Below are 20,000 nucleotides of genomic sequence, written 5' to 3' on the forward strand. Positions count from 1 at the left end.
AGAAATGATAGCTACCCCGGCAGCTAAGCTGCCATACGACCACCACATCCTTGTATATAAGTTTGCATGTCCCCATTTCCCTCATTGTGTGTATTGATTCGCATGGTTTGTTCAAAACTGCTCGTCCCATCCACCTTTCCCCCCATATTCTTTATTTTTTGAAAAGGTTAGAAAACTCCTGCATGTTCTTCTTTCGGCTGCTCCCGTTGGTGGTCGCCACAGCGGATCATCCGTTTTGATCCGCATACTGATTTGGCACAGGTTTTACGCCGGATGCCCTTCCTGACACAACTCTGGTCGCCTCTTACGACACAGGGAATAAAGATTGGGGTTTGCCATGATTCCGGGCTGCCCTACACCCTCTCATAGCGTGGCCCAGCGTAGAGCACCCGTCCTCAAGCGATCCTCCAACCCAAGCCTCCGAGTAGCCGGATTACAGGCGCAAGCCACTACGCCCGGTCAAAAAACTCCTGAATGTGTGCTCTCAACATCGGTTTATTTGGGTGACCTTGGGGAACGTTCAAGAGTAGATTAATTGACGTGAACGCAGTAAGCAATTCGAAACCGTTCAGCAATTTCCTGTGAGAAAGGATCCCGGCAAAAGCGGTCGGCATTAACAGAGGCTGTCTGATGTGACAATACATTCAGGACAATGGCAATACAATGAGACGATTGGGTGCAAAAGTTATATACTTTCTTGACCTGAGTGATGAGATCATAAGCTAAGTGCTCATAGTGGAACGCCCTAAAGGCCAACCCCAAAATACAATTGCTTTTCCACATACCAATTTATTTCCCACGACAGTTTGGGTAGAATGTTGTTCTCCGTTCAATTTGCCCAGTGGTGTGAAATCATGTCAGGATGTGTTCGGGGAGAATGTGCAACAATTCGGTCCTTGTTTCAGAGAGCAGGACCACTTGGACCTTGGCAGATGATCTGGTTTGAGGTTACGCAAAAATCATTGGACACTGTTTATCGGCAGGGGTTCACATAACTGGTACTCATACACTCATGTGCGGTGAAAAAACAAACAACTAAATTTGTACTTCAAAGATGCTCCGAAAGCTAAAAAGCGTACCAGCACAAACAGAGGCTTTTGATGGAAGACTTTCTCAGCTGGTGTTGGTAAGATTGTTCCGTGATAATTCTGATAAATTGATATGTTGTACTGCGAGTTCAAAATTAAGTTTATATATGACAACATTTTAAGTTACAAGTTATATTGTAGGTTTATCACATATAAGATATAAAAAAAAATAGATCTAAAGGCCCGGTCACACCTTGACGTTTTAGCCAGCGATGGCAACGTGTTTAAATGTATGTAAAACGCTGGCTTACGTTGAACTTTTGATGTTTTTTTTAAAGATTCGGACGTATTCATAATGACTTGGTCTTATGCACAACATATTAGTAATGGACACAGAACGTTTCGTTGTGTTATAGATAACTTATACCAACGAATGCTGAACCTGTTGTCGGCCTACACAACCGATGCCCAACGATAGTCTAACTCAGGCATAGCGCGTTGCACGCATCGCTGACGATGTCGTGACGTAGCCTATTAAAAGGCTGACGCACAACGATTAAAATCAGAACTGCCGTAGAAATGGAAGGGTCAAAATCGCGGTTACACCTTGGCGATCTTGCCAGCGTATGCCGACGTAACAAAAAATGTGTCTAAAACGTTGGGGCACGTCGAATACGGTATGGGTAAGTTTGGTATGCGCGAGTAGAACGCTAAATACGCTATCATAAGTCGTAGTAAGTAGAGTACATCAAGAAATTTTGAACATGTTCAAAATTTTACGACGTACTCGGCGTATGACACATGTTCGCATGCGATGGGGATAAGTTTTACACACGATATGTGGACGCTTACACACGTCCACAAAGGATACTTATAAGCTAATCATAAGTCGAAACACGTCGCGGTAATGTCTTTTTTACGTGAAACTTATTTCTAACTTATGTTTGACGTGCTTTAAACCAATTCTTTACGTAGTCCCAACACACATCGACGTATGTAGACGTATTCCAATGACGTCTTCCGGTCGACAAAAAAAAAAATAAATGAATGTGTTTCTCGCTTACAACTGCCATATAAAGATGTGTTCCCAGCGGTTTTGGGAATTGGTATATAAAAATGGTGTTCATAAAAGGGGAACCCAACAGTGTTTTCGAGTCCTTTTTGAGTTGATGTCCATGTCAGCAGTAACAGTATCAGTATCAGTATGAGTATTAGTAGTAGTTTGTTCATGTTGGCAGTAGTAGGTGGGTGTGAGGGGGAGGGTGTGGGTTATGATGGATCGTCCTTGCGTCCGCGTGTCCACGGGTAGGTTCATAGGCTGCCACTCAACGATTTAAATGGCTGCATCTCCACTATTGAAAGTAGACGCTTGCGCTCAACAATTGGATTTTTTTTACACTCAACGACTTTGAAATGGCACCACTCAGCTAGTTTCATTGTTTACAATGAACGATTTAAATTGCTGTCACTCGCCTTTGTTTTTTTTTTGGTTGTTTTTTTTTTTTTTGACGCTGGGGTTTGGAAATTTGAAGCGTTTCTTCTGAACGTGTTAAAACGCTCAAACTCGACTATTTTAAATCGACGCTGCCGATAGACAATTGGAATCATAGCCAAGCTAGACATCGAAGTGTGAACATCCTCGTCATGCCGAAGAAAAGTTTGAAGAATGCTGCAAATAAGTGTCCTGGCCGTGGCGGTGGACGCTGACGCAAGGACGATCCATTATACCGACGTCTTTCAGCCTATGAGTAACTTAAAAGTAACGTCTGTCGACGTGGTGGCAACGATCGCGTAACGTGCCAACAACACGTTAATCATAGGTTAGAAATAAGTTTCGGGTACGCTAAACATTACCTCGGCGTGTCTCAACTTATGATTAACTTACAAGTAGCATGTGTTGACGTCTGTCAACGATCGCAGACCGTGCCTACAACTTGTGGCCAGCGTAGCGGAACGTGTGAGTCATACGCCGGCATACGTCGTGAAATTTCAAGCATGAAAAAATTTGAGGACAACCGAAAAGTACAACGTTTAAAGCCAACGTACAACGACTTATGGCAACGTACTACGACGTATGCCAGCGTGCTCTTAATGTTATCAAAACTTACCCATAACGTATTCAACGTTTGCCAGCGTGCTCTTAATGTTATCAAAACTTACCCATAACGTATTCAACGTTTGCCAGCGTTTTAGAAAAAAAATTCAAAAATCGGCATACGTTGGCTAAAACGTCAAGGTGTGACCGGGCCTTAAGACGAACATGCGAGCAAGGACGAAGAAGAGAAGGTTCAGGAGTGTCCGGAATGTAAAAAGAGCGGCTTGTGAGTGTCTCGTCTGGAGCGGACGTTCTAAGAGAGTGGTTACAGAGATGCATACGAAGCTGAGTGGCGCTTGGGAAAGCAGATGAGCACGCTCAAAGCTGACATTTTTTTCTCGTGAGTACCAAACCATTTCTGCTGGTACTTATTGGAGAACCAAATAAAAAAATTGTGTGAACTCCTGGTTATGTCTTCTCTCCCAATATGCCTACTTTGACGAAAACAAGCGTTGTAGATAGGGACTCCATTGGTGCAACGGGGTGAAGATTTTGTGTTTCAGTAACATTGCCTTATCAAAACTATAACAAAATTTGTAAAATGCCAAAGATATTAGGGTTTTATTATAAAAATAAAAAGACCACAATCATAAAAATAGCTCAGCAAAGCGGGCGTAACCCCTCAGCCCATGCATTGTAAAAGGAAGCAGTGATATCACGATGATGCAGTCAGTTAGAGCACATTGGACGTCGTATCAAAAATCAATCAGACTTCAAGATGGCTATCGTAGTGGCTAGTGAAAATCGCAGCGCGCCCATTTTCCAAAGGAACCTTCCTCTACTCAACTCACACACGCACACACTGCAAAAATGCATTTAATCGGACAAGCCAAGCCGTTCTTGAACTTGACGAAAACCAATTTCAAGACGACTGCCATGGCGGCCACAGTGAAAATCGCAGCACGCCCATTTTCAAAAGGAACCTTCCTCTACTCAACCCCAACACACCCTGTAAAAATGGCTTTAATCGGACAAGGCGTTCTCCTCGAAATCGACGGAAAGCAATTTCAAGATGGCTGCCATGGAGGCCACATTGAAAATCGCAGCATGCCCATTTTCGAAAGGAACCTGCCTCTTCTCAACCTAACCCCAACACACCCTGAAAAAATGGATTTAATCGGACAAGGAGTTGATGGGATATAGCTCAGACGGAGCATCTGCTCGTTTTTGAATTATCGCGTCTGGGTTGGAATCCCAGCCCGACAACAAACTGTCATTCTGGTGTTTTGTTTAATGCTGCTGACTAATGCAATTAATGTGATGCATGTACCTATTGCTCTAATAATATCCTCATAATTCATATAAAAGTGCAACGACGTCTTCTACGGTCTTTGCCCTTCAGTGATTTACGTACAAGCTGTAGTATGATCCTTAAGTAAATATTGTACAACAAGAAGGAGAATAAGTAATCCACTTGTCTTTGGCTGTCCAAGTCTGGGCTCCACTTCTGACCCAGCTATAAACTGACACACTAGTGCTTCATAAGCAGTGTGTTGCATTAATAAGAAGCTATCCTTTGAAGGGGAGTGTTAAGCTGGCTGTTACTTCTGCTGGCATTCACTTGTTGATGTTAAAGATGCAATGGCACCTTTCGAAAAGAGCAAGTAACTCGCCAAGTTATAAATTATTGCCCTTATCTATGAATGTAATGCATCAGAAACATGATGAGGTGCATGTTTTTTCCTCAGATGATTATTCCACATCATATCTGTGCGACAATAATATACGCTATGCAAGATCTAATTAATTCCTTCATGAAATCAGGACAATAACACTCAGATAATGAGCCATGCTTTGCACAGAGCGTTGGTGCTGTCGAAGCAGTTTCTATGAGTAGGGTTACAATCTTGGATGGGTTGCCACTCTGACACAGGTTAGGTGACAGACGACCATTGTTGCTCACTAGTTGTGTAGTTTTGGCTGTTGTGAGACACGATCTGTGCTTAGATTCTTCACCAAGTCAGGAGGTGTCTTGTATGATAACTGTATCTGGTTTATGGTCACAAATAAGCATAGGAATTTAGAATTTGGCCATGGTGTTAGCAATAGTTTGCCTACTCTTCGTGAAGGACACCGTGGGATCTTTAACATCCGCCAACTAATGCCGGCAGATGGAACACCTGTTTTAATGTCCATCTGAGGGACGGCACACACAATGATGAATCACCCTGCCGATGAAACACCGGAATGACAGTTTATAGCTCGGCCGATATTCTAACCCAGTTGCTGGACAGCTTCAGATGCAAGTGTGCATACCTCTAGGCTATCCTGCCAGCCCACAATAAGCCTGTCTTTTCTAAATATCCACATTTCCAAATACCCCCTTGCTTTGTAATTTCTGCTATGCTAATCCTTCAAAGCAAAAAAGGCCTGTTTGAGGAGGACATCATTAATCTTGTGACAAAAAAGGCCAAACAGTCATTGCTTCTGTTCCTAAGTTTCCTTGTAATTTCTTGCACTAAAAGTTGCAAGAATATTCAGTGCAAAGAAAGAAAATAAAGTTAAGAGTAAAAATATGTTCTAAATGAAGAAAAAGCAAAACAAGGCTGGTGTGAGTGTGATGTAAGGCATGCTCTGTCATACGAGGTGCAAGATGCAGGAGACGTGGAGCTGGTCGAGTGATGGTTGCTGGTAGTAGATCCGCCACAGGCATTTCCTGCCAAGCACAATGCATACCTTGGGAAAACAAAACCTATCGCATTTGCTTTTTAATTCCAATGTCAGGACACTTTATCGCTTTCAATTTTAAAATATCTGTACTGTGACACAGAAAGCCACCATACAGTATGAGTAGTAATAATGTTATCACAATAGAAAGGAAAAACTGAAGGTCTGCTTTGAAATCCAGAATTCATCTCCTTCAAAATGTATTGAGGAAAAGGAAGTTGGGAAGGAAAGTTCCTAACTCGTCTTTCAAGTAAGATCGAACAGGAACATGATAAATAGTCACCACAAGTTTATGAGATACCTCATCAGAATCACTTTCCCAGTCGTCTTCCACCGGTTGCAGCAGATAAGGTGTCTGACAGATGGAAAATGTTTGCGATAAATCATGGTGGTTTGAGCTGTGTGCCTCGTGATGCATTAGACAGTGATTATCAACTGAAAGCAGATAATCTCTTGGTGCCTGGGTTGTGGAGGCACATTCATTCGCCATCATTTGTACCGAATTGTGCACGTTTACCTGCTCCACATTTTCCACGACCGGTACTGAGGACAAAAGGTCCTGGCATGATTCTCGTGGATGAGGGGTTGGAGGTCGATTCAAGGTAGACACCTACATGAAAAGGAAAATAAATTATTTCAGTTTGTTAAAACTTTATCATATCGAGGTTGTTTACAGAGATGGCAGTTTTTAAAAAAAAAGAAGCTAGATACAACATGAAAGAGTAGGAATCTGTCACTACCAGTAGAACAAGAATCAACGCAATGTGATAGTGTTAAACATCATCTGACTACTTTTTATTAAAGAAAAACATCACGCATTGCATATATTTATGTAAAAAGGCCTTGTTAGTCATCGTCATTTGATTGAGGTTATTGAGGTTGAAGTGTCATAGAAGTGAAGATTGTAATTAACAGTGGGAGTGAATTGTGCAAGTCACAAAACTGTAATCTTATAGAGCTTTAACATATATCCATCCATTGGGATCATACTCTGTACAGAGCATTGGTGTAGCTGCCAAAGCAGTTTCCTGGGCGATTGGGCAAAATCTTGGACGGGTTGCCACTCTGACGCAGACGTGCTTTGGAAATTAATCCAATTAATTTAATACTTATTGTATTATGATAAAAAGTGAATTACCATAAAGAAAGGCTTTTTTCAGAATCGTACTTGCTTACAGTGTTTGCCTTACAGACACATGTAGAGAATTGTCTTATTAGGTTATTTCTCCGAAATATGCTCATAGAGTGGGTCCCAGTGTCCGGTTGTTCGTCTGTCCGAAAGTAAACATTTGACGAAAACATCTTCTCTTCACAAACTACCGAAAGATATGGACCAAATTAGGTATGATACATCAGGACAGCAAGGTCTCATGGGGTTGTGCTCTCCATCCAGATGCACCCACTATGAAGGGGGTAAAAGGAGGCTTTTTGCCCCAAATATTGGTATTTCACTCTAAAATTTCCTTTACAGAAACCAACAACTGGATCCAGAACAAACTGGCCATGTGGCATCGTGACCATGCCCTAACAATAAGTTCTGCTCCGCACAGCCATATCTCTCCTGGAAAGGGGGCCACGTCTCCCTCCCCTAATCCCTCATATTCACAAGAACACACTTTCCTCACAAACTGTATGACTGATATGGACCAAATTGAGTATGATATATCAGAACACTAAGGTTCCATGGGGTTGCTCTTCAACCAGATCTGCCCCTATAAGAGGTTGAAAAAGGGGTGTTTTACCTCAAATGCAGGTAATTTATTTTAAAATCTTCTCAGAAAACGACAATCAGATGCAGACCAAACTCTTCATGAAACATAAGGACCATACCGTTAACGTAAGTTGTGCTCCCCATGACCGTACCACTCCAGGAAGCAGGGTCATGACTCCTCCCAAATCCCTCATTTTCACCCCCCTATTCTCTCAGTTTCAATGGAAAATATTTGCAGTTATATGTTATTATAGGTTATAAAACATTATGAATGTCACTAAAGCGAAGTCGATGGCATGCCATTGCAAATCCCCACGCTTCCTACCGAGAGCACAGTTGAAAGATGGCAAAAGGTTCCACCAGGAATGACCCAATATCAAATTTTGAGTTTAAAAAAAATGTTCTATTTTCACCCCTGTTACCCCAAGACCCTACACTCTGGGGCATGAACCGTGTGTCAACCCCCCCCCCCCAAAAAAAAAATCCAAAAAAAGAATTGCAACATATTTCATTCGTCCCCTAATGTTGATTGCATATACCACGTTTCATTTTTAAAAAATGTTTAAAAATATGCCCATAATTGCATTTTTTGGTATTTGAGCGTTTGACCCTGTCCCAGGGGGCAGGACCAAAATGATACTGCTCTCACACCTTCTTGCCATGTGGTGATTAGAACGACCAAGTTTAGTGAATTTCTGCACAACCGTTTAGGAGGAGATAGCATGATGGATGGACGGAGAGACAAACAGACAAAGCTGATTACAATACCCCCCCCTCCCAATTAAAAAAAAAACAAAGAGTGGGGTTATTAAGAAATAATACACTTTACTCTGAATGAAACTATTATGGACGCACATTTCCATGGGAAAAATGAATTTGATCAGAAAGCACAAAATGTGCAGATGTTTATCATGTACTTCTTTCATCAACAAAAAGTGAATAAACAAATAATTTGAACTTACATTCATGCAGAGTGCAAGTTCGAAAAATCTGTAAAGGGTTAACCATCGTCACAATTACAGTGCCTTCAGAAAGTATTCAGACCCCTCGACTTTTATCACATTTTGTTGTGTCACAGCCTGAATTTAAAACGGATTAAATTTTTTAAACAATTGTCACCTATCTATACAAAATATCCCGTATTGACAAAGTGAAACCATGCTTTTAGAATTTTTTACAAATTAATCAAGAATGAAAAGCTGAAATGTCTTGAATCAAGTCTTCAACCTCCCAAGTCAATACATTGTCGAAGCGCCTTTGGCAGCGTTTACAGCTTCGAGTCTTCTTGGGTATGTCTGCATCAGCTTTGCACATCTGTATTTGGGGATTTTCTCCCATTGTTCCTTGCAGCTTTGCTCAAGATTTGTCAAGTTGGATGGGGATTGTTGGTGAACATTAATATCCAAGTGTTCTCCACAGATTCTCAATGGGATTCAAGTCTGGGCTGTGGTTGGGCCACTCAAAGACTTTCACGTTCTTGTTGTGAAGCCATTTCAGTGTTGCTTTGGCTGTATGCTTGAGGTCATTGTCCTGTTGGAACGTTAATCTTCACCGCAGTCTAATAAGGTCTTTTGTGCTCTAAAGCAGGTTCTCCTCAAGGATTTGCCTATACTGGGCTCCATTCATTATTCCCTATGCCTGGTGTTGGTTTAATAGTTAAGGTGGTGGGCATGGCATCCTCAGATCCTGAGTTGAAATCCCACTCAGTTGATGAATTAATACCAGGTGGAGTTCACACTGCCTGTCATCCTTCCGAGGTCAGCAAAATGAGTGTCAGCTTGTTGATATCCTGTGTCGGAGTGGCGACCCATCCAGGATTGTGTCCAATAGCCAAGGAGATTGCTTAGGCAGCACCAACGCTCTGCACAGAATATGGTCTCAATGGATGGATGGATTATTCCCTCTATCCTTACAAGTCCCCCAGTCCCTGCCGCTGAAAAGCATCCCCATAGCATGATGCTTCTTCTTCTTGCGTATGGCACCTTACCTGCCAGGGTAGCTATCATTTCTTGGAAGCGCGACTGTCGCTGATGCAGTGCCCCTCTATCAGCACACACTGGTACTCATTTCGCAGACCTCGGAAGGATGACACGCTGAGTTAACCCCCTGGTGTATTAATTCAGCGGCCAGCGGGGCTTGAACTCAGGACCCAAGGATCCCAAGCCACCACCCTAACCATGAAGGCCAACACGAGCCTATAGCATGATGCTGCCACCACCATGCTTCACGGTTGGGATGGTGTGGGATTGCTGATGAGCTGTGCTTGGTTTCTGCCAGACATAGCGCTCTGCATTCGGGCCAAAGACTTAAATTTTCGTCTCATCAGAATACGGAATATTTTACCTCATTTTCTCATCGTCTTTCTCGTGCCTTTTTTAAAATAGAGGAGTGCTGTCATGTGCCTTTTTCTCAGGAATGGCTTCCATCTGGCCACTCTCCCATAAAGCCTAGATTTGTGAAGTGCTGCAGAGATTGTTTTCCTTCTGGCAGGTTCTCTCATCTCAACCAAGAAACTCTGTAGTTCTGTCACAGTAGTCATTTGGTTATTGGTCACTTCTCTGACCAAGGGCCTTCTTGCCCGGTTGCTCAGTTTGATCGGATGGCCAGCTCTAGGAAGAGTCTGGGTAGTTCCATATTCTTTCCATTTCCAAATGATGGAGCTCACTGTGCTCTTGGGAACTTTCAACACTCTAGAAATTGCTTTATACCCTTCCCCAGATCTATGCTTCCTCACAATTCTATCTTGGAGTTATATGGACAGTTCCTTGGACTTCATGGTGAAGTTTCTGCTTTGACATGCACTGTCAATGGTGGGACCTTATATAGGAATGGGTGTTTCTTTCTAAATTGCCGTCCAATCAATTGAATTGGCCACCGGTGGACTCCAATTAAGTTGTCGAGACATCTCAAGGATGATCAAAGGAAATTGGATGCACCTGAGCTCAATGTGGAGTGTCATTGCAAAGGGGTTGAATACTTATTGATGCAAAACATTTCAGCGTTTTATTTTTTAATCAATTTGCAAACATTTCTAAAAACATGTTTTCCCTTTGTCATTATGGGGTATTTTGTGTCGATTGGTGACATTTTTTTTTAAACTTAATCCATTTTAAATTCAGGCTGTAACACAATAAAATGTGACAAAAGTCTCAGGATGTGAATACTTTCTGAAGGCACTGTACATATCTCAAAACTGACAGAATAAGAGTTCATCCAGAGGAGTTAAATTCGGGCTTTTTTACATGTAAATTAAAAGCTGTGAGGATAAATAGCCAAAAATATTTCCACTTTCATGGGTTAGAATATGTCGAAATTGACAAGATATTAATTTATATAAATAGCCAGGAGTTTCCACTCCAACTGCTGTATCCAAAACAGACATGTAATAAATATGCAATTTGTAAATTTCATTATACAAACATGAGAAGTACCTTTTGTGGCAAACGTAGTGGTAGTGGGCAAAATAAGGTGAACATATTCGAACTCAAAGGAATAAATATGTGAAGACTCAAAATGAGATGATATTTCTTCACCATTGAGAGATAGGGCCAAAAACTATACTTAGCAAGACATTTCAAAAAGTTAAAGACAGATTCGGACGAAACCGTGGACTGGTTGAGTGTGTGATAAGGACAAATTGATTTGATGTTGGTGAAGATCTGGATCTGGATCCTGACATGAGAATTTTAAGTGATTCTTCACCATTGACTGATAAGGCCAAAAAGATATGTAGCACGATGTATCAAAATGTTAAGGACAGATTCGGACAAAAAATTTGTGGACAGATTGAGTGTGACAAGGATGAATTGATTGAATTTTGGTGAACATCCAGATCTGGATCCAGATATGAGGGAATATAGGACGACGTTTCAAAAAGTTGTGGACGGATTATGAGAAAACTTGGTAGATGATTTAGGTAAGTAAGATGCGAACAAGCCAATTAGAGTTAGGTTCGGGTCCCAATCCAAATCCGGTCTATCGGTGGGATACAAAATGCAAACTGTTCAGCCTGGCGGAGGTATGTGCTCTACCGAGTGTCGTTCTCGTATTAATGAAGTACTTACCTTATCTGAAATGTTGCTCTCTGTAAAAAATGTGACTTTCACTCTTCGCCGCTTATCAATGCTTTCTTCTCTCTCCTCTTCTTCACCTCCTTCAGGAATACTTCCGATATCTTCGTCTTCTTCGAATTCGACATCACTTGATTTACTTTGTCCATCAATTAACTCTTCTTTAGCTTTGTGTTTTCCATCGTCCTCACTCAAACTCTCCATGTTGTCCTCCAGCATACTCTTTATTTCTCCCTCTATTTCCCTTTCCTCTTTTCCTTCGATCGATTTCTCCATTCCTCCCTCAATGTCACTCTCTTTTTCACAATCTACTGTGCTCAACGTTTTCCCTTTTCCAACACTTGCCTTCCCGTCATCTCTTTTGTTCTTCCTCTCATCATCGTGCTCACCTTTCCTCAGTCCACATGCTTTGTTCTCCAATATTTCACAATATATCCCTTGTTTATCGATAAAAATTGTCCCGATGCCATTATTCTTGTTATCCTCCTGTTCCTTTTCATTACCACAGTCTACATCACCCTCGGATCCCACCTCCATAGAACAACAATTCATGTGATTAATATCCATGTTTTCTAGATTATTTATTCTTTGCTGAAAGTCTGCATGCTCAGTTTCCTCGTGACATCCTTCTTTCTCCATATTGTGGCTGGCATCTTCCTCCCAAATGTCCTCTTGCTCTGTTTTGCCTGTTGAAGGAAAGTCTATTAAAATTAATGTTGTACTTCGAAACAAAACAAAATTGCCATCTTGAGGAATCATTTCACCAACACCAAATGTTAACAAGACAGCTGAAAATGGAAACTCGTTTTGAATACATTTTTATCACTCACCACAATCATCAAGGTTATATGTACAATATATATATATATATATATATATATATATATATATATATATATATATATATATATATATATATATATATTTATATTTGCACTATGCTGTGATGGAAAAATATATTGTGACCAAAAGACAATATGTGCAGTTTGCAGTCTAAGAATAATAAAATGATATGAGCAGCGACTCACAGAAATTCCACACAATGGAGAATGTGACTAAGTTCTCAACACCCCTCCTCTCCACCCAACCCAATGTCCTCAACCCTCCCATCCCCACCACAAGTCCTTAAGCCATGCACAAAGTCTTAACTCCCCTCTCCCAACTCTCCTCTTAACCTCTCTACCTCTCATCCTAACTCTTTGTCCTTCATTCCCTTTTCTTCTTAAGGTCCTTAACCCCCCCCACCACAAACCCCAAGTCCTCAACCCTGCAACCCCCTCACCCAACCCCAAGCACTCAAGCTTCCCTCACCCCTTTGTCCCCAATACCAAGTCTTCAAACCCCTTCGCACCCCATCTTTAAATGTCCTCCCCACTAATCACTACAAATCTTCAAACCCCTCCCTACCACAAGTTCTCAACCTTCCCCCAAAGCTCAACTCCCCTTCACCAACTCTGTCCCTCTCAACCCACTTCCACCCAAACTCTCTGTCCTCCCCTCCCCCTGAATGGAACAGGAATGAATAAATTTAGAAAGAACAAAGAAGGAATAAAAGAGGGCTGCATTAAAATGGAGATGAGGCATAAGAGAATGGGGTTATATTTTTCCAACTCTTCATTTATTTTGAAATAAATATGTGCTGCACCACTGAAAACATTCATGTGCACGTAATCCTTCATTCTTTACTATTCCAATTAAATCTTTCATCTTCCATGGTTTCCCTCTTCTCACAGTTGGTAATACTTCCTGTTTTCGCCCTGTTTCTCCCACTCTTCTGATCCCTGTACTTTTTTCAACACAATGTACAGTTTTGCTCCAAGGTGAGGCTGAAGGCAAATGGATCCTGAATTATTTTGGAATTAACGATGTCACGGACCATGACATGTTGTGAACCAATGTTAACGACAACACTTAAGACTAATTCAAATAAATACATAAACAAACTCATGTTACAGACACACAAAGTGATGCGTTTACTTATCAGCAACTTTGCCAGGTTGTTCTTGATGTCATAAATCATCCATAGATGTTTCCATGGTGATTTTTGTCTTTTTACGAGTTATACCGCACTGCCAACTACAATATGATTACAGCACCACACATAAGGGACTTTTTTGTATATACAGTCGAGGCTCTTGGAAGAGCTAGTACTAGTACACTGAATGGCTCAGGACACAACAGGCCAAAAGGAACAGCAGAGAAAGCAGGGGAAACACCAATAGCAGAGCCGAAGGCCAAGACAGACAAACAATGGGTGGGAGGAGGAATGAGGGCAAGAGACGATGCATGGGGTGGACAAGATGGATACCGAAGGAAACTTTCAGGAGAGAAGACTAGAAATCTGGAATGAGGAGGGAAACGGGTGGGGATTAACAAGGGTAGAAAAGATAATGGTTTTGGATTGAGGATGATCTAAGATAGTGGTGAATAGCTGTACTAAAGACCTGGAAGAAAGAGTGAGATTTAAGAGGATAAAGAAAGAGAGTGACAAAAAGGAAGTAAAAACTAAAATACATGATTCTCAGAGAAGTAACTGGAGTGCAGAAAAGCACTCTTTATACAAAGTAAAGCTTTTTTTTAATATAAACATTTTAATGTATATTGTGTCAAAACATCCGCAACTGCCAACTAAATCAGTAACAATATTCGTTGGGACCATGCACAGGATGTTTCAAAAAGATTGATACAACTTTAACTTCCTGATATGACATTTCTTTGTTTTTTTGACCGATACCATTTACCTTTTCAGGGTTTGGTGATGTTATCGTGGTATTTGTTCCCTGCGATTTCTAGCTCCGTAGCTCAACTATGTCATTGACAGTGAAGCAGAAGACAAAAGTGGTGGTTTTGTGTTACGAGACTAAATCGTATGTAGACACCCGCCGGAGGTTCTGCCGGGAATATGACCTCAGAACACGTGACGGACCCACAAAGTGTGCCATTCAACGTATTGTGAAACATTTTGAGCACAAGAGTACAGGGCACAACCAGAGCAAGGGAAACAGTGGCAGGCCAGCCACAAGAAGACCCACCGCTGGCGCTTCCGGGAGCTAGGCATCAAACCAACATCAATCTGGCATATCCTCACAAAGGAACCAAAGCTTTTCCCATACATCATCTCTATTAGGCATAAACTGAGTCAAGATGACATGAGAAGGAGACTTGATATGCGCAATTGGCTCAGTGGCAGGATGGAGCGGTACCCAAATTGTATCAACCTGATCTGGTTCAGTGATGAAGCCTATTTCCACTTGAACGGTGCCATCAACAACCACAGCAACATTTTCTGGAGGGCAGAACCACCTGAGATCACTGAAAGGTACCTGAAAGGGCCTAAGGTCACATGCTTCTGTGCCTTCAATGCCAGAAGGGAACGCTAGGGCCTTACTGGTTTGAGAATGACAACAGCAGGACGGTGACGATCAATGGTGAGCACTTCCAGGCCGAGCTCGAGAAGTTCCATAATGATCTATCCCAAAAGGTCACCCCAAACCAGCTCAGCATGACCTGGTTTATGCAGGATGGTGCACCCCCGCATACAGCTAGTGACACCATCACTTTCTCGCGGCAGCTCTTCAGAAACCACCTCGTTGCCCTGGGTACCGCTCATGACAGGGCACCCCATAGCCCAAATTTGAACCCCCTGGACTAATGGTTCTGGGGGGCTGCCAAGAGCTTTGTCTATGCTATCCACCATGCCACACTGGATGATCTGAAGGAGGTGTCAGACTACCTCCAGGCAGTGCCACATGAAACCCATAGGAAAGATGGACAGAACTTTGGAGTCAGGATCAATGCCTGTCTGAAGCGCAGAGGGGCACACATTGAGAACGTCAATTACAAGGATTTTGTGTCAATGCCAATTTCAGACCTTGGGCTCTCATTAACTCTAGCAGTGACATTCTGCAATAGCAATCAGAGAAAGAAAATACCATGCCATAAGCTTTCAAGAAATGTTGGGTTCACCTTCCTGAGGTTTCTCTTTCTTTGTAAATAAACATTTAAAGTTGCATCACTCTGTAAAACACCCTGTATTTAACCGAGTGATGTGCCAATAGGTGCTCGTGACATTCCTAATCTGGCTGGCCAAGCAACCGCAGATCATGAGCACTCTAAGCTAGATTGAGCCAGCTCGTCTGACAATACCGAAATCACCAAAATGAGACCAAAGGAGATCACCACAATGAGCAGAATCCTACCACGAGACCAGGTACATTAATTTAACAATTAAATGGCACAGGAGAAGGATTACATGAAGCAATAACAATCAGTATGCAATAAACAAATACAAATGAATCAGTAAATAAACCCAGTTATAACACTTACCACCCTCAAACAAACCAAACATCACAGATTTCTTAATGCTTCTTATCTTGGGACCCATTCATGCACTCAACAAGCATACAGTACAAGGAATGCAGTACAAATAATAGAGGTTGATTTCAAACCCGGAAGCAAGCTGTCAGAGCTCTCCGGAAACAGTTATTGGGAGCTACGTCGCTCCCTTTAAGTCCGGTTAACCGACGCTCCACTTAAAGCCCTCATTACTTTGGGGAAATAAATGTTCAAGGCTTCAGCGCAGTCAGCTGCACATATTCAGTGACTCTTCCTGCTGATCTCAGGCATTCTCCTCCAGAGTTGTCCTCTCTCGGCTTTTACATCTCTCTCAGCTGCGTCGCCAACTGTGCCTCTCTGCCACAGCTGCGTCGCCAACTTCCTATTTGCGTCAGCTGTGACACTAACAGTATGTCTCTGTGACAGCTGCATCACCAACTCTGGCTATTTGCATTAGCTGTGTCACCAACTGTGCCTCTATGCATCAGCTGTGTCACCAACTGTGTCTCTATGCATCAGCTGCGTCACCAACTGTGTCTCTATGCATCAGCTGCGTCACCAACTGTGCCTCTATGCATCAGCTGCATCACCAACTGTGCCTCTATCCATCAACTGCATCACCAACTTTGCCTCTATCCATCATCTGCATCACTAACTTTGCCTCTATCCATCAGCTGCATCACCAACTGTGCCTCTATGCATCAGCTGTGTTGCACAATTGTTCCTCTATGCATCAGCTGTGTTGCCAACTGTTCCTCTGTGCATCAGCTGTGATGCTAAATGTTCCTCTCTGCATCAGCTATGAAACTAACTGAACATCTCTGCATCAGCTGCATCACCAACTGTGCTTCTATATTTCAGCTGCGTCACCAACTCTGCCTCTCTACCTCAGATACGTCACCAACTGTCCCTCTATGCATCCGCTGCATCAACAACTGTGCCTCTATGCATCAGCTGCGTCACCAACTGCGCCTCTCTGCCTCAGCAACGTCACCAACTATCCCTCTATGCATCAGCTGCGCCACCAACTGTGCCTCTATGCATCAGCTGAGTCGCCGACTGTGCTTCTATATATCAGCTGCGTCGCCAACTGTTCCTCTCTGCATCAGCTGAGATGGGAACTGTACGTCTCTGCATCAGCTGCGCCACCAAATCTTCCTCAGCTGCATCACCAACTGTCCCTCTATGCATCAGCTGCATCACCAGCTGTGCCTCTATGCATCAGATGCGTCACCAACTGTGCCTCTATGCATCAGATGCTTCACCAACTGTGCTTTGATGCATCAGCTGTGTCACCAACTGTGCCTCTATGAATCTGCTGCGTGACCGACTGTGCTTCTATATATCAGCTGTGACGCTAACTGTGCGTCTCTGCATCAGCTGCGTCACAAACTGTGCCTCTATTCATCAGCTGCGTCACCAACTGTGCCTCAATGCATCAGCAGAATCACCAACTGGGCTTCTATATATCAGCTGCGTCACCAACTGTGCCTCTATGCATCAGCTGAGTCAACAACTGTGCCTCTATGCATCAGGTGCATCACCAACACATCCCTCTATGCATCAGCTGTGTCACCGACTGTGCTTCTATATATCAGCTGCATCGCCAACTGTTCCTCTCTGCATCAGCTGTGATGCTAACTGTTCATCTCTGCATCAGCTTCGTCACTATCTGTGCCTCCATGCATCAGATGCATCACCAACTGTGCTTCTATGCATCAGCTACATCAATAACTATGCTTCTATGCATCAGCTGGGTTGCCAACTGTTCCTCTCTGCATCAGCTATGATGCTAACTGTACATCTCTGCATCCGCTGCGTTGCCAACTGTTCGTCTCTGCATCAGCTACATTGCCAACTGTTCCTCTCTGCGTCAGCTGTGACACTAACTGTATGTCTGCATCAGCTGCATCGCCAACTGTGCCTCCCTGCATTATCTGCATTTCCAACTGTAAACCACACGTGCCATAACTGCTGATCTGGCCTCATGCCAAGCCACGTGCGCTCCATGGTGAGGCTAACTGCACACTTCTTCAAAATGCAGATTCGCCACACCAGCACATTCTCATGGCTTGAGCTGCAAAGCTCTCATGTGCACTTTGAAAGATATGTAAACAGAGGATAACAACATTAAAATGTACAGCCAGAGGTTTGAATACAGGAGGACAAAACATTAATGTGGGGAAAACAAACATCTCACTGGACATATGCAATGCATATCTATTGCACAAATAGTACACCACACTTATCTAAACAAATGCGAAGAAATAACTATCATTCTACAAAACTGTTTTATTAACATCGAAACATCATTCCCACTACATGACAAAGCACCCTTTTTGGAATTATAAAGTGTTCTTTTCATGCTCACCACACCTCCCCCAAAATTCTGAAATGCTTCTACCATGCCTTGTCTCGTTATCCCCATGTCAAAATCATTTTGTGGATCAACATTTTAATCATAAGAAGCATTTTCCCTCCTTTTGCCTCCCACGCACGAATCACCGCCAATTTTGGCGCGGATTAGAGTGATCCTTGGGGATTTGTAAATGACAGAAGAATGCAGTGAGAATTCAAAGATCGTTTTGGCATAAACAGAGGTCTTCGACCATCCGGCTCAGACGGTTTGTGTTAACGGACCTGTCTGACGTGACATTATTTTTATGTGCTTGTATCAAAACTTCAATGCAAAATTAGGACAAGCTGTAGCAGAAGTAAAACGTACAGTTAGAAAAGTGCACTGCCGAAATATATGTGCATACTCAAGTATGTATATATGTACTCTCCAAACCAAACAAATGTCAAGTTACCAAGAACATTACCCACACCTTCTGTGACCGTTTTACTTTCAGTCATTCTATCTTTCGGGAAGTACTTATTGTCAAGCAACAATAACAGGCCCCCCTAACAAACGGACACCAACGTTGTCAGACGGAATGAAAACCCGTCATTCTTGTTACAAAAAGAGCTAAAATTGATGAAAAAGCGGCCGAAATTGAAACCAACACAGTAATTACGGTCGCAATTGCAGATATAATGGAAACCAACACGTTTATTCTACACACAAGAACGGTCGTGACGGAAACAAGAACGGACAATCCAGAAATAGATTGGTGGGGAACGGAAGCAAGATTGGTTATTTCCGTCGCAAAACGTCCGAAAGCGAAACAAAAGCAGTTCATGCCGGTTATTGTAGTGCATACAAGAAGGCGGATGCAGTAGAACGACCTGTTACGGGATGTAAATTTTTAGTGCTTGTGCCTCGAACATAAATGTAATATAGATAATAGATAGTGGGTAGTTCCTGATGTAGTTTTAACAATTTATTAAACCGAATTTTGTTGTGATGATAATGTTTGGTTTGCCTGTATTTCGAGCCCCCGAGTGAAGGATCGCTAGTTGTGTATGCCCAGTTCAACATAGGGGATCATGTATGGGATCTTTTTACAGTTTTTACTTCATATTAACTTTGTTATTTTATTGGAATTTGCCATTTATTATTACTATCAAATTTTACCTCTTGCAAATATAAACGATCAATCGTCACTGATCGCTGCAGCACGGGGGCACGAATTACACGAAATGTCAGCCACACATTAAGTCAAGAGGGTGCATTTATCGCTGCTTGTATAATATCCCGTACCACAAACGGGTTTTCATTAACAGACATGATATATTCAAGGCGGACTACGTTAAAGTTAACTTTCCATAACTTCAAGAACTTTTCAAGCCGCCATGTTTTCTACGTTCTGGTAACCGGAATTAATCGCTTTCGCTTCGGTCTCCGCCGTTTCGTGACGGAAATAACCAATGTTGCTTCCATTCCTCCACCGTTCTATTTCGGGATTGACCGTTCTTGTGTCCGTCACGACCGTTCTTGCGTGTAGAATAAACGTGTTGGTTTCCATTATATCTGCTATTGCGACCGTAATTACTGTGTTGGTTTCAATTTCGGCCGCTTTTTCATCAATTTTAGCTGTTTTTGTAACAAGAATGACGGGTTTTCATTCCGTCTGACAACGTTGGCATCCGTTTGTTAGGGGGGCCTGAATAAAGCAAGTAGGGGTATCAAGGAAAAAAGGAAGGAGAATTAA

At 42.4% G+C, this 20,000-nt stretch overlaps 1 protein-coding gene across 9 annotated transcripts in view; it reads right to left on the reverse strand.

The window, feature by feature from the left end:
• Nucleotides 1-20,000, reverse strand: part of LOC147033020 (uncharacterized) — a 313,822-nt gene that overhangs the window by 71,739 nt on the left and 222,083 nt on the right. For 8 of the 9 annotated variants that reach the window (XM_085871129.1, XM_085871133.1, XM_085871132.1 and 5 more), the window contains 3 exons: nt 11,566-12,257; nt 6,092-6,400; nt 5,707-5,779 (listed from right to left, as the gene is read on the reverse strand). In XM_085871129.1, coding sequence (XP_085727255.1) covers nt 5,707-5,779; nt 6,092-6,400; nt 11,566-12,257 — 1,074 coding nt within the window. The remainder of the gene's footprint in view (nt 1-5,706; nt 5,780-6,091; nt 6,401-11,565; nt 12,258-20,000) is intronic. The other variant, XM_085871134.1, reaches the window with a different exon arrangement.

Source organism: Eptatretus burgeri, chromosome 2, assembly GCF_056783735.1.
Source record: "Eptatretus burgeri isolate ZD-2024b chromosome 2, Ebu_testis_v1, whole genome shotgun sequence".
NCBI lineage: Eukaryota > Metazoa > Chordata > Myxini > Myxiniformes > Myxinidae > Eptatretus > Eptatretus burgeri.